This window comes from Ixodes scapularis, unplaced genomic scaffold, assembly GCF_016920785.2.
Source record: "Ixodes scapularis isolate PalLabHiFi unplaced genomic scaffold, ASM1692078v2 PGA_scaffold2__306_contigs__length_199485367, whole genome shotgun sequence".
Lineage (NCBI taxonomy): Eukaryota > Metazoa > Arthropoda > Arachnida > Ixodida > Ixodidae > Ixodes > Ixodes scapularis.
Genome location: NW_024609857.1, coordinates 42,503,446 through 42,529,532, shown reverse-complemented (window position 1 = coordinate 42,529,532; position 26,087 = coordinate 42,503,446). Strand labels below are relative to the sequence as shown.

General features: G+C 44.7%; 1 protein-coding gene across 1 annotated transcript; it reads left to right on the top strand.

Moving 5' to 3' along the window:
* Nucleotides 1-544: 544 nt before the first annotated feature.
* LOC121836452 lies at nt 545-25,593 on the top strand. Its single transcript, XM_042291351.1, has 3 exons — nt 545-874; nt 24,299-24,456; nt 25,443-25,593. Exons 1-3 carry the CDS (start codon nt 545-547, stop codon nt 25,591-25,593), a joined length of 639 nt encoding a protein of 212 aa, XP_042147285.1.
* The last annotated feature ends 494 nt before the right edge of the window (nt 25,594-26,087 follow it).

Below are 26,087 nucleotides of genomic sequence, written 5' to 3'. Positions count from 1 at the left end.
GGGACCGCATCATTACATGGTGCGATCCAGCTGTTTAGTTGACATGTCAACATCTGTAATTTCCGAACTCAATATCTCAATAATCGGGCCCCATGTCCAGACATGTATAGTTGACTACGGCGAGAGACAATGAAGGCGCTAGGCTATGAATACTGAATCATTCAACATAGCCATAATACAGTATCTTATTAGTTCATGAGGCCGCCAAGTCTTGGTGCCGCTTCAATATCGAGAGGTTTTGACCCACACTAGGCGCGGGCGCAGCGCTTGCGCAGAAACCTGATTATCGTTTAGTGAGGAGTCTCTACGGGCGCCATGCCGACGGCAGCGCCACCACATCGGCGTGATGCCAGATCCCCAACGTACAAAACGATATACAGAGATATTTATAAAATAAGGCCAGCGAACACCTGCGCGCGGGAGAGAGGAGCGGAAAGGGGAGGGGGCGGAGAAGGAGAATTGCGTACAGTACTCCGGACCTGATGCACTAGAGTCGGTGCAGACCTGTTTCGAGACAGACTCCGCGGTCAGCGCGTCAAGGCCAATGACGCACCCTGTCGAGTTCGCGGTCTTCGCGTTCTTCACCGTCACCGTTATTGGCATAGGCCTAGGGTTTGCCTTCAAGAGGACAGGCCGCTTGAACATCGAAGAAATGTTCCTCGGCAGCCGGACATTACGAATGGTTCCGTTGGCCCTGTCCTCCATGGCCTCCGCCATGTCGTCCACGGGATTCATCGCGTTCACTGCCCACTACTACGCTTATGGCCTTCACTTGGGATGGGCGGCGTCCGCGGCGACCTTACTGCTGATCCCCTTCACGATTCATGTCGATATACCCGTACTTTACAGACTGAAGATCACGTCCGTATTTGAGGTGAGCCTTTCCTAAAATCTTATATATATGTAGAGAGAGAGAGATAGCTATTGTCACTGATAAGGTGAGAACGTCAGTAAGGAGCTTCAGTTGTCCACCCTCCAGTGCGAGCTTCCTACCTTCGACAATGCTTCAACGTCTCGTGCACCTCGAGCACCGAGGCTCGCAGCCAAAGCACAGCGGAACGCCGTGCTTTGGCTGCGATGTACGACGAGTCTAATTTCCTGTTTCTTATCAATTTGCGGCGTTTAAATTTATGTTTAGCGGAACGAAAACTCGTTGCTTTGAAAACTCATATTGTCGATAATAAAGTTAAGCCTTTGAAATAGAGGCGAAACTTGCTCGGGCATCTGTGCACGTGCTGCTCAATCCTTTACCCTCTCTAGAAGAAAGAAATAATTCCACTGACGCCATAAATTATCGATTATGATGCCGATTGGTCTGTGTATTTGCAATTATATTGCCTCACAGGAGCTGCACACTGCCCGCATATTACGGAAATGAAGCTTTTGTGAAATCAGCATGAGCAAGAAATTAAGTTACAAATTTAATGCATATGTTGATGTTATACGAACTCGAGTTTATCATGATCGCTAAATAGGGTTGAGCGTCCCCTATTAATCTCCACACAGTAATAAATTAATTGATCGATTAATCGGTTTCGTTCATTCCCATGCTAAATATTTTTTTTTAGAGCGCAGCTCTTAGGCGCCCGTTTCCGGCTTGAGCGGCGTCGCCGTCGCCGTCGCCGTCGCAGTCGGCATAACCGCGCAGTCCATTTTGGGACGCTTGACGTCACTGGTGACGTCACTGATGACGTCATCAGTGATGATGATGATGACGTCCGATGACGTCATCAGTGGCGACGAGGATGACGTCGTCGTCTCTGATGAGGAGGGAGGATGAGGAGGTCAGGAGTAGGTAGGAGGGGTATACCTTCCCCTCAGTACCCTTCCCTCCTCCTCCTCAAGAGCTGCGCTCTAATTCGGCGCTACAGGAGTTGTAAATGGCTTTCATTTTTTTAAAGTCAGATTTAATTTATGTTGCTTTTGCTGAATATAGTATAAACAGCGTGATATGCAACTCGTATGCTGAATCACACTTTAAAAAAAAATGCAAGGTAAAAGAAAAAAAGATTAAGCAGCTCGGATGGAAAAAGGATGTCAAAATAAATTTAGAACGAAAAAAATATTTTAGTGCTATATTTATGGTGCGAAACTAACTTGTATTTAACGCCCGTGGTAGCCCCCGGAAAAGTGGCACCTAGCAGTCACGTGACTGGCCATTATATTCACGTGGTGTTTGCGCTCTTTGGGGAGCTTCGTATGGGGTCTAAAAATTACTTATTAATCTTCATTTTTTTTAGCTTTTTTTATTAAAACATTTTAATGTTTGAGAAACAACAAGTACAAGCAAGTCGGCTCTTCCGGTTTTACTGGTACCACTCGAGCGGCTGCTGCGAGCCACCGTCACCACTGTCCGCAGGCACACCGCTGGCCTCGGAGTTTTCAGCGGGGATGTTCGCTTGTCATCGAGGCGTGTCTTCGAATGGGCGAACCGCTAGTTGCTTGATGCGGTCAAGAAGTCTACACTTCAACTGCGTATCCATCGCAAAAGAGGCAGACTATCACTGCTACCCCCACCAGCATAGAAACCCAAGAACAGAGAATGCGCCGAAGTTGAGCGGAAGTCGCAGGAGGCTCGCGTACGTTTTTAAGCCGAATAGCCAAGCCAATCCAAGCGGCTTACTTCTCCTCCCCGCTACGGGAACAGACGCGAGAGACAGTTGCACCTCGGTTGACAAACAAATCTACTCGGGCGCAAAAAATAACTAATTTTTTTTTTTTCGGTGCAAATTTGTTTTATGATCTCCTTTTTCATCCAGGCTGTTTAAATTTATTTTTCTTTCCTTGTGCTCTTTAAATGCTTTAGCCTAAAGTTTTTCATCCATACAGGTGTTCTCGTTTCCACCTGTGTGGCGAAAGCGTTTAATTTTTACTTTCCGTTACTTCCTCAAATTTTTACCGACTGAACGGTTAAACCTCTATCGCGATTAAAGAATTAATCGATTATCAGTAGATTAATCAATCAATTGCCGAGCCCTAAAAACGTGTACAGTTAATTTCAGTCCTGTAATATACAGTCTATCAGGTAAATATTCGGGGGACAAAAGCCGATGCACTTTGCTGTCACGTTTTTCTTAAAAATAATCTGACGCTTCTGTTACCTAAACTGTTACAAAAAAGAAAGGTTGGTGGAGGTTTGCCTTATATATTAAATTAATGCAGGAAATGAGTTAGAAAAGTCCCAATTAATTGCAACTATACCACTGCGCTAAACTTATTTGGTAACTGAAACGAAAGAAACGGGCGCATATATGTGTGTTTATTACAATTTTACAAAGAGGCAAGACCGAGAGGCGGGTTGAGATCCGTCCCTCTTTTATCTTTTCAATGTTTTTTTTCTTCTTTCAACCATACTTGTTTGGAAGGAAAAATAACCCAGTTTGTGCACCATTCGTGTGTGAGTGTCGTCCTTCTTCGTCCTAGATTGTAAACTTTAGCAACGCAGAACAAAACATAATGACTAACCAACTACCTCGAACCCAAGATTTATTTATATTTCTGCCAGAGAATTAGTAATTTCGTGCAGGTATCTCCAAACGCTTTGGCTAAGGGGACGGCATAGGAATCAATCGCGGTCTGGAGGGCCGAAAAAAAAAAAAAAAAGAATACGGGAACAGAAACGAGGAAGTACTCAATAAATAAGCCCGAATAATTATTCAATATGGAAGCTTGGGTGTGTTGATAAAGCATGATGATTAAAACGTACAGCGTAAACAGACGAGACGGAAGAGAGAGAACACACAATCTGTGAACTTTTAAAACTAAAGTTTAATCCGACCACATAAGAAACAACACACACGCACCCAATGACACACACTAGATCCCAGCACCATCATCGTGAATGCTGCCGTCGTGCAAGGAGCATTTCTTTACCAGATAGCGAAACAGACGGTGTGCTTAAATCATCTTCCTTTATTGGCGTTGTCGTGACTGTGTGTGACGTTTTGAAACGTGTTCAGTCATTGGATGAAGTGGCAAGGCCCTGGCTAAAGTGCCTTGAAACTTCTTTTACAAGTAACGGAAACCAATACAAATGACAAAGCGCGTTCCGCTGAAAGCAAATGGCGGCATTCAGTTCAAACCTTGGCTGGGCGCCGCCATTCGCTTCCTAAAGTTTGCACCGTCACGCAGTCGGTGTTTCAAAGAATGTCGCTGCTTCTAGAAAGCTCTTATCTAGGTACTTTAGACCTGAGTAGAGAAATTATCGAATCGGAGATTATTCAGCACCTAAAGGAAGATTGTGTAAGCGCCCTGTCTTTTTCGCTATCTGATAAAGAGTTAGAGTTCCTTGCACGACGACAACATATTCGCGATGATGGTGCTGTGATCTAGTGTGTGTCATTCAGTGCGTGTTAGCTTTTTCTTCTTGACAATTAATCTAGAGTTGCAAGCTCAGCGATTGTGTGTCCTCTCTTTTCTGTGCCGTCTATTTACGCTGTACGTTTTAATAATCTAAATAAGTATTCAAATGCAAAACATTTTAACTTGTGCAAATCTTTAAAGAAAGTAAAATCTACACTAAAGCGGTTTGTCTTCACTAATGCGGCTACAGAATCCGTAAAACCTGGACTAATGCGGTTGGTGCAGGTGAGTTATACGGCCAGAGGGGCATAATATCGGGCGGGGCAATCCTTAAGATAAGTCAAATAATTACCTAAAAGTTTATAATTAATTCTTAATTCGTGAAAATATCCATGATTTTAATTATAAATTTGCTGAGCGTCAATTAAAACCATTAAATCAGTCATTCCTAGAAATAATTTGAGCAAGTGGGAAGCGCAGTACTGCGCTGAAGAAAGCCAAAGTTACCATTCGTGCAGCAACGGGCACAAGGCGGGGCTATGAGAAGAGACGGAAAATCCGCGTGGGCGCGTTATCGCAACGGTAGCCTTGCGATCCTGCTGCACGAGTGGTAACTTTAGCGCAACACCGTGCTATACTGGCTAGACGGAGGAGGTGGCAGCACCGCGGAGCTTGCTCCGTGTGCAGCGGCGCCCTAGTACCTCATGATGACGATAGGTGGCGCGCTCCTTGACTCAGAGATGCCTATTGGAGACGCCGCATCGGGAAAGTCTTGTTCGCTTCGCTAAAAGTAATGCTCCTTTGTGGCGCTCTTCCCGGAAATATTGTCCCATGCGTCAAGACTACCACGACGGCAAAACGACAAACACACTGCTTTTCTCCCGGATGCACCACGATGTACATTTCTGCAAGAAAGGAAGAGAAGAAAGCCTTCTTGGATGAAGCAAGAATAAAACAATTAAAACAGGGACAACACAACCACATCTTTCAACTAGCAACAGACGAGTAAACATTCAACAGCGAGCAGCCGACTATACCCAGTAGGAGTAGGGGAAAGAAGGGGGAGAGAAGGAAAGCGAAGTGCAAGTCAGGGTGGTAGGGTTATCTCGGATTTTAAAAATTCAACCTCAGTTTTCGTCAGCAGGAGGGAAGGGTTTGACACGTCGTTTTTTGCTGTAGTCATGGCGGATGATTCTACGATTTCCCTGCCGATTCTGCTGTCATGCCCCCCCCCCCCCCCCCCAGGATTTTTGTGTCATCAAAGAGGGGATGACAACGCAAACACGAACGTGCATGTATGACTATGGGATGATAAGAATCTGGAGAGGCCTTAGAAACTTCGTTGTGATGTTCGCGGAGTCTGTGATTGGTGCATCTGCCGGTCTGTCCTATGTATTGATGGCCGCAGCTCAAGGGGATGGAGTAAACTTTCTTCTCTTTGCATGGAATGAATTTCTTTTCGTGTTTGACAGTGCAGCCCATCGGAATCCGGCTGTTGTTCACTTGTTGAAAGAGTTGTTTAAGACGCATGCGGCACGAGAAGACAACATTCGTGTCAAACTGTGAGGCAATGGATTTTATCCGGTGGGCTGAATTGTGTACGTAGGGAATGACGGCGAATCGGGATTTCTTTTTTGTGGCTGGTGACTGGCGATCAGGCCCACGAATCATCCTTTCCATTACAGATCGGAGAAGGTCGACGGGAAACCCTGCCCTGACGAGCCTCATGTGCTGCAGTTTGAAGCTATCTTCTGAAAGATGACAGAAAGACTTCGTGAAGGATGAAGAAAACAACGATTTGATGATACCGTGTTTTACCGGCTTCGAATGTCCGCTAGAAAACGGTAGGACAGGTTTGGCAGACCTTTGTTGAAAGGCCCAGCAGAGTCCAGTGGCACTGACATGAAGCCGCCAATCTAGGTACTGAAGACCTTCATTCGATGGTTCTTCCTTCGTGAATGTAAGGCCTGACGAACAAGCGGAAAAAACAGCTGTAATGCTATCTGGAGAAGTTCGAGCAGGATGACCGTTTTCTAGCGCCCATTCAAAGTCGGTAAAAACACGGTATCATCAAATCGTTGTTTTCTTCATCCTTCACGAAGTCTTGCTGTCATCTTTCAGAAGATAGCTTCAAACTGCAGCACTTGAGGCTCGTCAGGGCAGGGTTTCCCGTCGACCTTCTCCGATCTGTAATGGAAAGGATGATTCGCGGGCCTGATCGCCAGTCACCAGCCACAAAAAGAAAGCCCGATTCGCCGTCATTCCCTACGTACACAATTCAGCCCACCGGATAAAATCCATTGCCTCAAAGTTCGACACGAATGTTGTCTTCTCGTGCCGCATGCGTCTTAAACAACTCTGTCAACAAGTGAACAACAACCGGATTCCGATTGGCTGCACTGCCAAACACGAAAAGAAATTCATTCCATGCAAAGAGAAGAAAGTTTACTCCGTCCCCTTGAGCTGCGGCCATCAATACATAGGACAGACCGGCAGATGCACCAATCACAGACTCCGCGAACATCACAACGAAGTTTCTAAGGCCTCTCCAGATTCTTATCATCCCATAGTCATACATGCCCGTTCGTGTTTGCGTTGTCATTCAATCTTTGATGACACAAAAATCCAGGGGGGGGGGGGGGGGCATGACAGCAGATTCGGCAGGGAAATCATAGAATCATTCGCCATGACTACAGCAAAAAACAACGTGTCAAACCCTTCCCTCCTGCTGACGAAATCTGAGGTTGAATTTTTAAAATCCGAGATAACCCTACCACCCTGACTTGCACTTCGCTTTCCTTCTCTCCCCCTTCTCTCCCTTACTCCTACTGGGTATAGTGGGCTTTGCTACTGAAAGTTTACTCGTCTGTTGCTAGTTGAAAGATGTGGTTGTGTTGTCCTTATTATAATTGTTTTATTCTTTCTTCATCCGTGACTTAAACCAACACGCTCTTCTCCCAAGCAAGAAAGCCTTCTTCTTCGCCGTTTTCGACGACAACAAGGACGACAAGAGCATCGGCTGGTTTATTCTTGTGCTACTTTAACCACATATCAAAACTCGACATAGTATAGCTTTCAAGATGATTTTAAGGAGCAAACATCGCACGCAGTACTTAGTCGCGGAGCAAGAACGCAGCCGAATTGCAGCGGACGCAAGCGGACCCCGCAGCGTAGCAGCGGCACCCCTTCGTCCTGACCGCCTGCTCCTTCTCTTTCGCTCGGATGCTGACACCTCCCCTTTAGCCACCGTAACTGAGCTCTGCATGGGCTCCAAGACTTTCTAATAATGACTGATTTGGTGTTTTTCGATGACTTTCAGGATATGTTTATTACAGCGGAGGTGTTAAGGGCTAGTTTTCCCAGGATCGTGTCCGGTACCAAACAAATGCCGACACAACACTCTGGTTGCCGCAGTCGCTCATAAATGGCGGTAGCAGTCCAGAGTGTTGTGTTTGCCGGTTGGCTGCTTGCCGCCGTCGCTCATAGATCGCGGCAACCTTTCCAGCCACGGCAACTAGAGCACTATATAGCTCCTTCGGAGCAGAGTAGTGCAATCTTAAACGCCATTTCTCGGCGACTAGCGGCGAACGCCCGGAGGTTCCAACTCCGGTCAGAAATGCATGGGGTACGCGAGAAAATGGTTGTTTCTTTAACATTGTGGGAATGAACATTACGACAATAGTTTTTGACATAATAATGAAACGCCTTAGAATAATTTGCGCAAAGTCGTCTGTCACGTAAGGACGTAATTTTTTTTTTTAATTGCCTGAGCGGCATTATGCAGCAGACGACGCGAGGACGTCACAGCGTTCACGTGACCCTCTCCGGACAATCAAGAAAGCCCATCTCCGCTGCGTACAAATATTGTTTGCTTCAAATTTTCACACGCATCCGGTATTATGAAAACTTTGATAAAGTGTTTAGTGCTTTACCAACTTCACGACAGACTAGTTCCGAAAAGTGTCAATTCGGCGTTTATTTTTTAATCAGCCGCATTGCGTCAATCTCCGCATATTCTCCCATAAGGCGCGCCGCCTCCTAGAACCCTGAGTACCACGTGACTCGCGCGGAGCTGCTCTGTCGGCCATGTTGTCGTCAAAACACACGGATTAAAGGATTGCGCTACACTGCTCCGTAGGAGCTATATAGTGCTCTATCGGCAACCAGACAACTGGTTGCTGCTGTCACTCATAGATGGCGGCAACTTTTCTTCGGAGGAAGAAGGGCGGGAACGGAACGAGCGGTGATGTGCGCAGCAGCGCTAATGGTTCCGCAATCGCCGCGAAGCCGCTATCGTCTAAAGTTCCACTGCGTCGAGTCAACACCTCCTAGAAGGGAAGGCCGTAGCGCTCCGAGTGGTTACGTCACAATGTCGGAGAAGGAAGTCCATGGCACAGCTTCAGGAGAAAATATATGGTATCAACGTGAAAAAAAAATGTTTATGTCGAGCTGCGCGGTGGTGTTTGTGCGCGTTTATCTGACATTAATATACGTTTTAAAAGCACAGCCTTGTACAATTCATTATATATATATATATATATATATATATATATATATATATATATAAAACGCGTAACCAAGGTTGAAAGTACCAAATCTATATTTATGATTATTGCCGTAAACACGGGACTACGTGCAGTACCGCAGCTCGCCACACTTTTCGAATGAACCGGCTCTGATGCGACACCTTCTTTCATGCGGGCTCCAATTCTGGTGAACTTACGTTGTGTGTGGGCTTCTGACTGTCTGAAACAGAACGCTGAGACATTTCAGAAGAGAAGGGAACCGAAAATATTCCAGTCATCGCCGCAGGGAGCGCACGCGAGCAAGGGATGCATGGGTCGACGACATTAAGCCTTTTGTATCACACTGCTGCTCCTGGGGCCCTTTACGTTGCGATTTTTGGACTCCAACGGCGACTAGGGAGAAGGAAGTGACGTCAGCAGCGCAGCAAACGCAGATTGGATGTTGATCGGTCAGAGTCGCTGATGACGAATTTACGTAGAAGAAAACAAAGAAAAATTAATCTTTGTTTTCTTCATGGGGCCCCTGCTCTCGTGTGTGGTTCTGTGTTCTCTTGATACTACGGCATTTACGTGGATTCGCGGAACACGTCCTGCTACAGTGTGAGTGGATGGGTGTGGCAACTAACCAATGATGACTCTGGTCGATTATCGATAGACCTCTCCCTCGTCAGAGAGAGAAACTTCTTGGAGTTCGTGTTCAAAGTTTTTCGTGACGGATAATGCGGAACGCATGGATACGATCGAGAGGTGAGCAACAACTTATTTGCGGGCTTTGTCATGTAAGACACGAGTAGAGTGCTTCCGTCGGCTACTTTAATATCGTAATGGAATGGAATCTCGTTATTCGTCGTTATCCGCGCGCAATTGCGTCGACATTTGTAAATATGCCTGGTAACAGTCAACTTTTCACTGGAAGGTGAATAACAAGTTTATGTGTGATTATTGAAAGTGCGTTGTTTCTGCTTATGTGTTTATTTCTACTAATGTTTTTTTTTATTGTCTTCACCGCGTTTATACTAGAATCCTAAATGTATCAAGGTAATTGTATTATTGCATAAAAAATAGATTATATCTTGTAGAAGGCAGCTTGAGCACACAAGGAGAAGTAAATTAGTTGACTGCAAATAGTAACCCCTGCCACACGGAAAAGTTAACATATTTTCATTAACAAATACGAAATTTAATCAGCTCGCGGTCTTGAGTTATTATACGAGCGTTGCAAACTGATTTGTCGACCCGATATATTCATTCGATTGAAATTACATTAATTTAGCCATGTGACCGCGGTATAATGCAAGAATTCAGAAACTGCACGTGATAACATCTCTTACAGTGTAACCGATGCTATCGCGTGCAGTTTCTGAATTGATCGTGACACTTGTCTAGCTGTGTCCGCGTTGACTACGTCTACCTGATTTTTAACTCTGATCTGTTTTGCCATGTCCAATCACTGAGCGTCTCACCATTTTGTTAGAGTATTTCTGCATAAAATATGCATTCCTACTGCAGTAACTGCGCGACTCAATGTTTTTGACTTAAAACAATCACATTTTTCTATAAACGTCTTATACGCATACCTCGTGCCGTTTGATTATTTAGCGGTGTAATATTTTGCCCGTGTAATAAAATGTTTTCTAGACCCGTTGCTATATGCAGCTTTCATTTTAGCTAATAAGGCAGGCGCATGTGACTAAAAGCGCGTTACGACGGTCGATCCGCGCGCGTTGCCTTCGCTTCGACGCGCGCCCCCGGTGGCCTTCCTTTGCGACATCACGAGAAGAGCGCTACGGTCTTATTTGTAGGAGGTGCTGGTCGAGCGCTTCAGACACCTTTGCGAAAAAAGAGCAGATCGCTCGCCTGGAAAGCCACCGCCGAGAACAGAAGCCACAGCTCTGCCGCTCTTCCTTCTTCACTACAGTAGAAAGGCTGAAATATTTATAATAATTAAAATGTTAATTATTGTAGCTTAGTTAATAAGTCGACTGATCGTTATGAATACCCCTATATAGTATACCCCCTGGCCGTATAATTTACTTGAACACAGCGCGTTAATCAGGGAACACATGAGCGGCAAAAAGGGCGTTGCGCGCTGATTCCCAGAGCAAGAGCCCAGGACGCTGAGACGTGAACCCATGCCAAGCCGCCACGTCACAGCGTGCGAACAAGTTGCTATTGAAACTGCCGCGCGGCGCCCGTTTTTGTCGCTCATATGTTCCCTGCTTTAGTGTAGCTTCCACGACTTTCTTCGGACAAATATGTTAAGGCCCGTTCACGCACTACCAACCGAATACGACCGAAAGACACGAGACCTGTTGAAACGAGACGACGCGACGCCGATCGTGAATTGTTTCCTGACCTGTTCTTGTGTTTGGTCCCAAAAACTTGCCGGAATCGCTGAGGTTCGCAGCGCCGACAGAAAGTCCTTGAGGGGACTCACCCTCTTGTTGCTTCCAAAGGTGAAATTGCAGCTGTTGCAGAGTCACGTTGACGGGTTGAGTGAACTCTGCTTCCAGGAGTTCCACCGTCTCTTTGTAGATGTCTCTCGCCGGTGGACGGCGAGCTTGATCGCCGCTTGCTTGTGCCGACGTTGCTGGCGCCGTTGCAACAGCACTCTCGGGCTTTGGTAACGAGTCGAATATGTGTTGGCCTGCTTCTCCGAGACACTTAAGCAGCATGGCCTGCCGACGTACGGCGTCGTAATCTCGAGCGCCAGTGGCCAACAGATATCGCTCGAAAATGCGTATCCATCGTTTTCTTGGAATGGCCGGAGTACTTGGTTTTGCCAAGAACTCTGGGGGAAGTCTGCCGCCGGACGGCGCCATTATGGAATGATGACCTTCTGCTTGAGCGGGACGCCGTTCTATAGCGCAGCCATCTTTAATGTGGCTGGGGAAGGCCGAAGGACACGGCTGGACGAACAGAATAATTCGCCGAGGACCAGCCGACGAAACCAAGGGCGCAGCCGATGTCTTGCCGTGAAGACAATCGGGTCCAGGAACTCCTCGTCGCCAGAAAAGTATGTTGTGTCCCGCGCTACGGGGACACGTAGAGTGAGTAACCACTCTGGTCCGAGCGTTGTGATAGACTGTTATTTTTTATTAGATAGAGCCAATAGAAGATAAGAAAGTTGAAGAACAGAAGAAAGATGATAGCATCAAACTATTTACAACACTGTGAGGAGATAAAGTGGAAATTTAAACTAGGTGAACAAAACAGGCGCCATCTATGCGGTGACCCTGGAACTGCATTTCACAAGAGCGAAGTTTCTGCGGAATTCCCGAGGTCAAATGTGCGCAATACTTATGAGAAAGGCTCGTTTATAACATTGACAAAAGTTTTTCGAGCCAAGAAAGAAAGGATAATGGGCGACAAAAACTGAAAATATGCCGGAGCGCCAAGTTTACACTGCTGCCCAATAGATGGCGCTAGTGTGTCCTCTTGTTTAGAGTTCCTGTATAGCTACCTACGGTAGGGAGCCTATACAGGAACTCTACTCTCGTCGTAAGAGATATTGAGAGGTTCCGAGGCACCCGGTTCTAAGAGGTCACAAGTGTGTGAACGGGCTTTAAATCTTAAAAGGAAACACCCTATATATTAAAATTATAGTTATGATATTACCGAAATCATTGTCATATTCACACGGGCACGAGGAAAAAACATATACGGATGGAAGATATGATAATATGTAATAATCATGACACTGCAACGCTAAGCACATTATACAGAACGCCACGGAATTTTAACATAGTTACACAAACATGAAACAGGGGACTACGACTAGTTGTGTTGGTGATGACAATATACAACAAAGGAAATGGCAAGAAAACCCTGTTTTGGGGAAGTTTTCTCTTATTTTTTCATATCTTCGTTTATTGTTTTGGTGTGCATCACGGTGCCGTTTGGTTTACGCGCGCTTATCTTTAAACGCTGGTAGTAGTGGGCCGGGTGGGACTGGAAAGGCGGCCCCATATAAAAATGTTTTTTGACTTTTTATTGAAAACGTGTTGACTTCTTGTTGACTCTGATTACTTTCTTTTGACTTTGACTTTCTGTTGACCATGTCAACAGAAAATTTGATGACTTTGTGTTGAAACTTTTCTGGTGATTTTCTTCAGCCTGAGTCAAAACAAAAGCTGCTGACTTTCTATTAACTTTATGTTGACTTTTTTCTGCTGACTTTCTGTTGACATGGTAAACAGAAAGTTTTTTTAATTTCTGCTGAAACTTTTCTGGTGACTTTCTTCAGCCTGAGTCAAAAGAAAAGCTGTTGACTTTCAAATAACTTTAGGTTAATTTTTTTCTGCTGACTTTCTGTTGACAGTGTCTTCAGAATGACTGCAGTCGTTCTTTTTACTTTGTGTTGAAAATTTTCAGTTGACTCTCGGTAGCCAATGCCAATAGAAAAGCTACAGACTTTCTGTTGACTTTTTGTTGAACACAGTACACCCCGACTAGATACCAAAAGTCGCTATGTTTCTCAGTAGTCTCTGACAAGGTGAGAACGGGAAGCAACTTCAGTTGTTCCGCCTCCAGCGCGAGCCTACAACCCTTGAAAACGCTTCGGCGCTCATGCACCTCGAGCGCGCGAATGCAGTCAAAGCACGACGGAAGGCATGGGATGCGTCCTGGAGGCCAGGCATTCGAAAGGCATGCCCTGCCGTTATGACGTTGTGACTATAGGGACTTTAATGACCACATCAAATAGTCAACTCGTAAAGAAAATTAAAATAACTATCCGAAAGGGGAGAAACTGCCTTGAGTCGTTTCGTCCTGAGTCGTGCTATGTAGGGAAGCAATAATATGCCTACTAGGAGCCGTTTTGTGGATGTTGTTTTAGCGACTGCGCCGAATTATTATTAGTTGTACCAATGCCTTTTAATAAGAGACATTGTCCACGAACTTCGAAACACCGTTTTCCCTTTGACAGACTCCCGAGGAGAACATTAAACACTTGGAACCTTAATAAGTGCTAAGGTGGTCACCGGCCAAATGATTACCTTCAATATTTAGGCTATATAAGGCTCTGGAGCAGTCAATGGGAGTGTGATTCAGGTGTTCACTGCTTCATGGTGTTTGTGTAGTTGTGCCTTCAAATTCCACACAATTTACTGACATGTACGTATTTAGTAACATACTAACAAAAAAAAAAATATCGCGTTTTTTTTAAACTCAACTGAAAAGCTAAAAGAGGTTTAGCTTTTCAGTGGAGTGTTAACAAAAAGTTGACACCTAGGCTCCAAGAAGTCTACTGCCTTTCTAATGAACTTTGGGCCAAACGGCTCCTGGAAGTCAAGTCAAAAGCTAAATACAATCTGCAGAAAGTATGATGGAAAGCTGTTGACATTTAATACCCGTGTTGACTTTTTTCAGCAGACTTTCCAGAAAAAAGAATTACACTTTTTTGTAAGGGGCATTCATCCGCGGGTTGGCCGGAACTCTTGCATGGGCTGCATATGGCCTAAGAGCCGGGGTTTTCAGACCCCTTATTAAGAGGCACGGTTTCCGTACACAAACGTTAGCAAAGATCGCTATAAAAAGGTCTCAAACGAAGCACCGTTTGGGAAACTTGGCTTCAATTGTGCTGTCCCTATATCAGGCCTCTGTCGGCGGTGATAGAAATATTAGAGGTACGTGTAGAGCTGCAGGCTAGACCAACACCACCTAGACAGGAGGCCTCCTCATGATCTCCTCTCCCTCTATAAAACGTCATTAGAGTCGGATCACCCTAACTCTGCTATTGGGCCCGAGCCCGACCTTCGACGCGCTGATTGGACACGAGCCCCTGCGGAACACTGACACAGCACTCGTGGCCAATCTCACGCCTAAAGTGATCTGACTGTGATGACGGTGCGGAGGCCTTCTGTCTAGGTATTGTTGGCTAGAGTCACCGACAACTTAAAAACTCAGGGCATGGACAATCGTGATCACGCTTCTTGCCTCGTGATTGGCTCTTGAGCGTTCTTATCGGCTCATTCCGAAGTATGATTTGCTGTTACGGGGTGAGATTAAAATGACCCGCCATGCCATCGACCTAACCCCGAGACGAGTATCACGAGGAAAAGGACACCACCTACGAATATGACTATGAATTCATTTTACTAAAATGTTTGAAACCTCCACACCTGCGTGTGTGTACTCCTTCCTCTTAATTAAAAAGAAAAGTATTTGGAAAACAAGGGGCGCTTCTAGAAATTACAAGCAGTGCGAGAGATTAACCAAGCCAAGATTCCACAGCTTGTTTGGAGGACGACGCGAACGGTTAAACGTTCTATGTTATTAGGGAGTTTTAGCGAGTCGCTTTTCCAGTACACGGTTCCGAAATCACGAACGGTAGAGCTGGTCTGTTCCGTGAAACCGTACGTCAAATTTGACATACTTTAGCGAATCGTGAAAGTGGCGCGACCGTGCAAACGACGATGATGATCGTGCTTAATGGTGGCGCCATCTTCTAGTAAACATGTGAAACATTCTGCAACGTGTAAATCAGTGGCGACGGTGGCGGACACCGTGGTGGCGGTTCGTGTTTCCGGCGTACGACTGATGTAAACAAGACGGCCGACGTAACATTTGCCGGTTGGAATTTCAAGAACTGCGAAGCTAGATAGAGTAAAAAGTGCCTGAACGACCGTAAAGGTATGTGGCGTGTGTCCGTCATCTTAAACTTGAACGATCGTTCACGCTGTGTGCCGTCGAACCAAATCATTTCGTCTGCTCGCGGTCGCCACGGCAGCTAGTCTGCCCGCAGATCGCAAAAATTTACTAGCAAGCGCAGTTTACAGCATTCATGATCGCTTACCATTGTGAGCAGTCCTCGAAATGATTTGGTTCAACCTCTCAAATGAAGCAGACTTAAACAGGACGGCAAATCGCCTCCCGCTGTCCTAAGCCTAACGCTCGGCTGGGTCGGCGAAGGCGGTCGCCGGACCGACCGCCATTTTTTTTTTACCCGAGTCGTGAACGGTGCTGGCTGCGTTGCGGTGACGACTCCAGCGGCCGGAACGGGAGGAACGAACGAGAAGAGCCTCCCGACTCCTCGAACGACTCGCGCGCGCATGCGCAGTGGCGTCGCGGATGCGTTCGAAGGCGAACCGTTCGTGTGAAAACGACCTGCTAAAACTCCCTATTGATTCCAGACTTCCCTTTCAAGTTCGGATCAAAGTTGTGGTCCTGGCAACGTTCGCGGGTTATACTAGCCCTCCCCTCATGAATGGTGGCATTTCCACAGCGTCGACTACGCATTCTAAAAAAAGGGGGTGTAGAGGTTACACGCCTTGTCACACTCCTTGCACTGATGTCACATCGCATACTTTTGAACACCATGTAAAAGGAGGAGAGGGAAGCTGCCTTTGTAAAAATTTTGAGTGACAGGTTAATCTTCTATAATCTTTCGGGGAGGAGAACAGCGACGCCTGTGCTTATCCGGGAGGCACAAGGGAGGATCCTGATAAGTGGCCTGATAAGTGGGGAGCTCCTTCTTCCCCTTTTCTCTGGAGGGCATCGGAGATGACGTCATGTGCAAGCCACGTATACGACGCCCCGAAATTTCAGTTGGATGTACAGCGCACTGACGTTATACCGGCGCTACCAAATTTCACGAGCGACTTGATAGCCCGAGTTGTACAACTCATTAAAATAGTTAATGTAAGTGTGACTGACTGCAAAATAAGTAATCGGGGTTTTCTAGGCTGAACTGCAAAACCTGTGTGTTGTTTTCCTGTAGACTTTGATACGTACTTAAGCTGTTTAATATGTTATATCGCACCGTCATCAACCCTCTCGCAAAAGTTGGGACAGTCAGTTCGACGTCAGCGCGCTGTACGTAGAACTGAAGTTTTGGGGTGTCGTATATCTGACAAGGGGTGTATCGTCTACACCCTCTTTTTTTAGAGTGCGAGTGTTTTCCGTGCTTTGCTGTTGTGCTTAACTAATGTAAACACGCCTCTCCAGGGCATCTCACCGAGGCGAAAAGAGGCTGAGTCATTGGGCTACTGATATTTTACAGAAGAGGACTAGTGCGCATGCTCAGGACGCGTTTCACAGCCCAGTAATAAAAACTGGCAGCGCGCGGAGGTGACTATTGGATTGGTCTAGTCTAAGCATATATATTTGAAAAATAAACAGTGGTGTCGGTTTCTTTTTTTTTTTCCTCACTTGTCGCCTCGGAGTTCAGTTTTTTTTTATTCCTTTACATGCCTCGTAAGTCACTAATATGTGAACGCATGAATGTCACAAAGCTGTAAGGCTACAGAACGAGAGAAAACTGAACTTTGGTCAACTTGTAAAGGTCTTAAAACAGGTGTTGGAAATCCTACCGCACTATGCATATCTTAAGGCCCGTTCACACACTTGCAAACGAGTAGGACCGATTCAAACAAGACCGATTTTTTAGCCTCTTGAGACGGCTTAGGACATGCTCCGCAGCAGCGCATGCGGTCCGAAGCCGTCGCAAAAGCCTTAAACACCGGTCTCGTCTCCATCGGTCCTACTCGATTGCAAGGGTGTCAACGGGCCTTTAATATAAGTCCAAATGTAGTGTGATATCGACTCAGACTTCGTGTTTCAGTATCTCCGAGCTCGGTACTGCAGCAAGATTTCCCTCACAGCCTGCATACTGTATTTCATTCTAACGGTAAGTTTCTTTATTAGTTTTAGTCTTCAGATATTGAACTAAATTCACATTTTGATGCACGTCATTCTTGCACTAAAACGTCGTATAAGTATACATCAAAAAATAAATCTTTCTATTCATAATAAACCTATAGGCCGCGTAGTATTCCTAGAAAAAGGTGTAGAGTGGAGGTCAGCTTATCACTAAACTACCCTAAATACTTTTAGACTGTATGTTAAGAGTGGCCCACAAATATTAGAAAGTTGTTGAGATAACCATACACAGCAAACTTCAAAACACCTACATAGGTATAACCTGCCCTTTATTCAATCTATATGTTACAACGTCTGATCGGTGTTGCTGCAGCATTATACCGTTTGGCGAGCAAATCTGCAGTTTCTTTATTACAGCTTTGATATAGGTGTATTTAAATACTCTACACCTTTACATTTGGTGTGCCCAAAACGTCACAGGTAATAAAGCAATGCTGTCTCTTATCTTTATAGGGCCATACATTTCTCTGCTGTACAAGTTTTTTTAGAAAGCAAACATATACAGCGTTGAAGATAACTAGAGCTACATATCACAGTTAGAATGTTTTTTGTTTTTTTTTTTAGACAGCGTTCTAACGATAGAAGAAATAATATTCAAAGAGTCATGTTCAGCTCAATCGCACTTCAAGGTCGTTTATGTTTGCTTTCTAAAAAAATGTTTGATACACCGGAGAAAGGTATGGTCTTATAGTGTAAAGTAACAATTAGCATTCAATGCTCCATGCATATACTTTCACTTTCCTTTGAAACAAAAACAAGAAGAAAGTGTTTTGTCGAGCTACATACTTGTTAGTCGAGGCTGTCCAGACCTTTGGGCAGAAACCGAGGTTATTTGATCCCGGAAATATACCACAATACATGTGGTGCACTGCACAGAAAAGATGTGCAAATTGAGGGACTCACATTCAACAAGCGCACAGTGATATTTCATATACGAATATCACAGCAAAGCTTTGGCGTCCCAATCATGTTTTATGATGTATGCAGACGACGCAAGTGTATTTCTGTGTGCGTCGAATATGGACAAACGCATAAGCACAGGAAATTTAGTTTTAGTAAAGTTTATTTCGTGGTCAACAAATAATGGTCTTAAAATAAACACTGTCAAATCTAAAGCAATTATCTCATACCTATAAATGAGCACGTTACTAGTAATTATTGTCTAAAGATTGGTACCGACCGGATTGAAATAGTCAAATAGCACAAAACGCTAGGTTTAATTTTTTCAGAACATATGCAATGGGATAATTACATATAGTACATAGTTAAGAAACTGTCAAAAGTGCTTAGAACAATATGTGACTGTCGCTATTTGTTGCCTGTAAATATTAAAATGCTAATTTATCACGCTCTGTTTAGCTCACAAATTAATTATTGTCATTTGGTTTGAGGTACAACGACTAAATGTAATGTTAAAGAAACTAAAGAGAGTGCTGCATTTTATTGCTAACGTGCCTTACGACACTCATACCGAACCATTATTTCTTTTTAAATTATCCGTTATAAAAATCGCTATTGTATACAAATACCGTTTGCCATGTCCTTATTTTTTTTCAACTGATGAGTTTATTTTTTTTTTGTCTAATTTATCCCCTCCTATAAAACGTCAATCTTCTATTCAAATCCGACGCAGAGAGTTATGGCATGTGCCTCGTCTTCGTACCAATTACACATAGCAGTTAATTGGGCATAACCGGCCTAGATTACTTAACTTGTATTATGGACACCATATATATTCACTGTTTAAAAAAAAATATATATATATACGCTCGTGTTTCGTTCGGACTAATTGTATTGCTTAGTGTTTTATATTACCGTGCCTTTAAAGGGGTACGGATACAAAAATTTAAATATTCAAATTTCGTTCTCACTTTCTCCTCTCCTCTTCTCCGACCTCTATGCGCGGGTTTCGATTTCGGTTTCGAGCAGTTGCGTCTTTTGGCTTTATTAAACATATACGTTACTCTGTTGCAAAATATTAATTGGGTAGTCCTCCGACACCATAATAAAGCGCCTGGCAAAAAATGGAAAATATTTTTTGGGGGGTGTCAGTGTCCCTTAAAAAAGGTCTATAGTGCAGTGGGCAATCACTGCAGGTGATACCACAGCTTCGCTGTCCAACCACCTTCGCAGCGTGGATTGGAGCATGAATTTTGTTTAATCCATAAACACAATAATTAAATAAATTAGCAATAGAAGGCTTCTTTTTTTTTCGACAAATTATTAGCGCCGGAATGTCTCGGTGGCGCCATCTAATGGTTTTCATTCGAGACGTCACGACCAAGATTTGCCTTGCTGTGACGCCACAAGTTGTAATCTTGGCTACTTATTATCGGTAGAGAAACGATGGTGTGTTCAGAAATCAGGATTGAAGCTTGGATTCGTCGCATTTGTAAAATAACGCCCTGACAATTGACAGATTGATATTGTTCTTATTTTCGTCGATAAAAGCAAAATTATTCAAAATACAGACACCATATCGGGCGTTTAACCAACCTTTGAACGCCAACGAAAACAATGCTGTTGGTCGCCCATGTCACCAATAACCCATCCTGTCTCGTTTTCTCCAACTTCGACGTTCTCTTCTGTGTCACTTTCTATTTTTTGCCTCACCACAGTCTTGGCCGTTACACGACATGATCAACTAACATGAGCTCCCATGCACGCTCCCTGTCTTTTTGTTAGATCAAATCTCTTCAGAGTAAGATGTCTCGTGCTTCATCACGATTTGGTGTTTGCAATACACATCCGAGGGATCAGTTACGGCAAATTCTTGCGGTACTACCTTACCATCCCGACGTTATCCGCATGTTTTGCACATAGTTCTGTTCTTTAGTTGTGGTACCGGTGTAGTCTGACAACACTTGTTACTTCCAGTAGCCATTTACCTAAGTTTCGGGTCCTCTGGCCGCTTCAGAAAAGAAAGGGTTATAGAACCCAGAACTTCGTGACTTTTTTACTGAAAGTCACCGGGGCCATCTGACGACCCAGTAGCCGCTATTTCAAAACAGAAATTTCTTTAAGGTATGTGAATTGCGCGGCAGGTTTGCAAAAGCCCCTAGAATCGGTAATAACAGGTGTACTTTTTAGAATCTTCCTACGAGTAAGCAAAGTTGACTCTACCCTATCGATCTACCTTACACAGAAATAAACCATTCATGATAGATAAATAAACAAATATATATAAAACATCATCGATCGGAAGGAATAAGCAAAATATCTCCAAGAAGCTCGCCGTCTGCAAGAAAAAACAATCAGAGAACTCGCAACACAGCTAAAGTGAGAAGGACACCGCTAAACTGGTAACAACGTTGGTGATACACAGTCGCTGTACTAGTTCATGAATATGACGGCAGGAGGCGTCAGCTTTGTGACATGCAGTATGAAAAGCAACCTTTTAATTGCATATGCTGCACTGAAGTACTCTTTAGCATACTTGATATTAAACATCCAGAACACTGTCAGCGGGGACGCTAGGCCTTCGGTGATGTTAATCGCTCTAATGAGTTTCGCTGACTTTGCATGGGCAAACAGGTGCTCGGAAAGTTCTACCATGGAACAGAACACAAGGAAGGCCGCATATAGTACGTCTTCACTCCGTAGTTCGAGCAGGAATAGTCATAAAAAACAAGAACAAGTATTGGAACATTAGAAATGCAATGCGGTTTTCACATTTGAGTAACCACAATTAGAACCTTCTCAAAATATGGCATTCAAAAGATAAGTAATTAAATGTAATTCATAAACTAATGCTTCAGTAGATTTCCCATAAAAATGCACGAGTGGTTTTGATTTTCAACTGTAAGAACTTCCCCCACCATAGACAAGTTGCCTGTTTTCAGATACAATCTTAATTAAGTAATTAAAAAGAGGTTCCGTACTCTTATGCGGGCGACATAGTTTTTTACGTGTGTAGCACCATTTTGAATTAGATCTTTGGCAGAAATGAACTGCAAACAAATATGTACCAGGTGTCTCTGAGAGAAATTGTTATTTTTTTCACCCCCCCTCCCCCCCCCCCCCCCCCCCCCCCCAAAAAAAAAAATAAAAAAAAGGAAAAAAGAAAAAACCATGTATTGTTAAAGTTGCGGTTTGGAACAGATGACAGAGTTTCGGAACTTTTCGTTACATGATTTGAAAGGTTCAAGCGAATATTTATATATTTACACTGAACAAACAGGGCAAGCTTCTTGTTTTGGTCGACGTATCGGTTTATCAGGCCTTTATCAGGATGGTGGACTGACTCAGGCCGAAACGTCGTCTAATAAATATGTTTTAAAGCGCTTACCTCTTTTTTACGAAATATATATATATATATATATATATATATATATATATATATATATATGTGTGTGTGTGTGTGTGTGTGTGTGTGTGTGTGTGTGTGTGTGTGTGTGTGTGTGTGTGTGTTTGTGCGCGTGTGTGTGTGTGTTTGTGCGTGCGTGCGTGCGCCGTGGGCACAATGTCACGGAGACGGGTACACTTATTCAATCACGGGACGCTCTACTATGTATGTCCAAGACAGCTTGAACAAAATTCGTCAAATAAGAAGCACTTCCTAATTTCAGCAAAGCACAGGAGCGATATCTATCTGCGCTGCAGCGATGGCAATGGCAACAAGTGAGTCATATTGTGCGCCAGTCAGTGAAGTGTAGCCACTTCGTAATTGTGACCTTTCTTTTGATATATTTCTGTACGTAGTCTTCCACTTCCCGTTCTTGTGGAGCTGCCTTGCGATGGGTCTGACAGGAACTGTCTACACAACTCTTGTAAGTATGCCTATATTATTATTAAATGAAAGGATGTCTTTATTTTGATTTTTACTATAGATCAGGCGCAATTGGGAAATCGGCTTCTCCTCCCCAATTTTTTGTGGAGTGGGTGTTTTATCATATTTAGACATTTCTGCAATCCCAGCATGGTGTAAGAATCTCTCATCCCTAAATGGGTGGCATTGTCGTTTTGGCAAATGGGCAAAGCACAGCCCATGTCAGACATCTCGAAGGAGACGATCGATTGAAGCCCTTGATTGAATGTTCAACAAACCAAATCCACAATATATTTCGCCCTCGTCAGCAGGTCGGTTTAGTGATTTACGCCAAAATGCACCTCGGGATGGTCCATCAGATATAATCGCTGCACAGGCACCAGGGCGCTAGGACATGTGATTGTTTCAGATGGTTGCTCAGATGCACGACTACGAACCTCGTTGACAACATTCATGAACCAACTGTGGTTCACTGTGTCTAAACAAAGCTCTTTGCAGTGAGGCAATGAGGATATGCCAATACTTATGTGCTCTACGCAAGTCCTCGCAAAATAATCATGCGCCAACTTTGCGTAGAGTTAAAGCGGCTCAGATCACATATGCATGCTTCAGTCTTAATAGACATTATTCATTATTAGCACCATCTCTTGGGGGCCGCGAGAACTCTTGAGGCTCCTCGCCATCTTTAAGGCTTTCAGCCGTCCCCGAACTGCCTAAATAGCGTTCTCCGCGCTAGATCGTATGTTTATTGTTTTACTGCGAAAGCATTAACTGTCCCATGGAGCGAACCGACGTCATCAGCTTCGAAACCACGTCAAACGTTGGACAAAAGGCATCTAAAATCCCCTTTCAAAATGGAGCGAAGTGAAACCGATTTCCGGTGGATTATGCTCCCAGTGGTTGGCTCGCGTTGTCAAGGTACGAGGCTCCCAATGGCTCTCGTGCGGCGTAGTTCCAAAGAAAGCCACCAGAGAAGCTCTCTTCATGACGGCACAGCGCACGCAGCGGCCCCGCCGCCGGTAAAAGCCGTGCGGGCCTGTCGGCAGAGCCCGCTCGGGCAAGCTCCGGGGAGGGTGTACGGCCAAGCTCGGCACGGCGCGGCCACTTCACGAGAGCGCGCACTCGGCCGGCAGCCGGGGAAACGTGGCCGTTCACGCCACAACGCCGCAAACGAATTATGGGAACGGAAGAACGACATTTCCGCTTTCGCATTCACGACACATAAGAAGTGCTTAGATGTCCTCGGACTTTTCTTTTTTGGATATGGTGGTGGTGTATTTCTAAATTGATAATATCAGCAAGCCTGGTTCAAACAGTGGCATTGGTTTGTTTTTAAAGTGACCGAAACAACATCGACCCTATATTCGCCAGAAAAACTGCTTGTCACGAGAGTGACAAGCGACAAAGTGACGAGACAAAGTGACAAGCGAAGCAAGAAGAAAGAATTCAACTTTGGCTGGGTATAATTGGTTCATACCATTTAAAAGGTTGAAAGCGCGAACTACACGGATGAAATAAAAGACACATTAACGGCAAGGACAGGCGCTACTTGCAACTGATACTAGCGAAAACATATTCACTCAGCCCAGTCTGTCGTTTATCATACCGATAAAACATAAATTAAACCACATATCGGCAGTCTTATATGAAGCCATCTCAAAAAAATACATTTTCATATTCAGCAGAAAAATAAACGACATGATGTATACCGCGTAGGTAGACATAGAACCGCGTAGGTAGAGTGCAAACCTTGGGTAGAGTGACCCGACGCTGTACACTTTCCATTAAGGGATGCTCGGACTCCTCGCGTGAAGTTGGTTCGGAATGGCCATTTTCGACATCGCAAACATGACTTGCATTCTCGTACCGGCCTACATTGGCCCTTATTATCGCCCTTTCTATCAGCTAAACAAGAATTTTATAAAACATATCTTTTTAAACTTTAATGCGAGATCTTCATAATTTATTTCCTACCTTCAGCATTTAAATAACTCTGGGTGTTATAAACTCTCAACTTTTTTTTTTTCTTTTTTTTTTTTAGGGAGGACTGAGAGGCGTTGTCTGGACCGACTGCATGCAAGCCCTCGTTACAATATTTGTACCAACAACACTCGTCATCAAAGCCATGTACGGCTCCCAGAGTGAGGATTTCAAACGTCGCCCTCTCAGCGACTTCGATGTTGGTACCTACGCCCTGAAGTAAGATCGAGATATATTTATTTTGTTATTTAACTTCTATTTTAGGAAAAGAAGACTTCGAGCTATTTATTATTGCACGTTGGCATGAGTATTTCTGCGAACCGGCTCGTGTGTTATATAGAATGGTTTCCAGTCACGGAGATTATAAGAAACGGAGAGTGTGGCCATGTCCCGGGCATGTCATTATCATTCGGCAGCCAATGAGATTGCAAGATTAGCCGATCAGATGGCCGAAGGAGTAACTGTGAAGTAATAAACGTGAATAGAATAAGCGACGCCCTTCGTTTCATAAGTTGAGAGTGTCCATAGGCCAAGCCGTAAAAATTAAATCATTTCAAGAGACATTCGATCGTCGAGAAGCAATTCCTCAAATATGTCAGACGTCATGAAATAGGTCGTAGAAGGACAGTTCTTCATAAAAACGGCCCCCTTAAAACTTAAAAAAAAAAACATATAGTACGTATGCGGCCGTGACAGCTGACCTTTCAACCTGCAATTTTGCACGCGGAAGTAATAGCAACTTTTCAGCATACCCTACCAAATGCGCGTCAACACAAGGCGTAAAAAGAAGGCTTTAATTGTTTTTAACAGGGGGCCACATTGGCTGATACACTGCCAAATGCCCGACAGATCGTTCGACGTGCTGGAAAGGTGACGGACGCCGACCAGACGCAGGTCATTCACGTGAGGTCGTGATTGGCCGACGACCGGCCGGATTCGGGCATCCTCCTGACGCCTCGTACGACCTGTGGAGGGTTTCATAAAAAGAGTTTAATGCGTACTTCCCACCCACCTCCCCATCCCCCGAGTAATTGTCGCCTGTTCGTGGCCATGAAAAAACCCCATGCGAGGATACCATTTCGCGATCATTGATATTTTAATATGTATTTTTAAATACCTATTTTGGTCAACAAACAGAACTGTAAAATATGTTACATTTTATTGTATCTTTATTTTCGTATAATCATGTTTTTTTTTCCTCCTAGCACTACTTTGGACTTCACAAAAGACGAGAATATCTGGGCCTGCCTAATAGGAGCGTTCTCGCATCATATGTACCGATATTGTATGGATCAGATGGTCGTTCAAAGATACCTGGCATCGAGGACCCTCGAAGACGCCAAATGGTATTTCTAGGGGTTGAGAATTCCGAATAAACGGCCACTTGGCAACAACTAAGGTCAAGGCCCACACGCACATTCGCGTTTGAACGCGTTTTAGATTCTTTGCGGCGACCTTGCGGCCAGTAGCGGGCACTTGCGGTACGACGCGCGCCGTCCCGCAACGCTCGGTAGCGCGATGCAAGGAGGTAGAGACTCGCTCAACTTTCCAAAGTGTTACGGTGCGTTCGACCAATCAGAAGCCGAGGTAGGAGAGAAGGGTCACGTGGTCGCTCGCACCACTCGACGGTGCGTATCCGGTCCTCCGTTCGCTGAACCGACTTTTTCGTTTTGGGTAGCGGGGGGGGATGCGCGTTCAAGGTGTTCAAAGACTGCGACGGTCCAAGCCCGATAGAATGTCGGGAAAGTCAGCAGGATTGATCCAAGATAGACCACTTCGACGCTGTCGCCGGGCGCCGCCATGTTGCCGTGAACTTCGCTCGCTATTGGTGTGCCGCTAGCGACGATAAC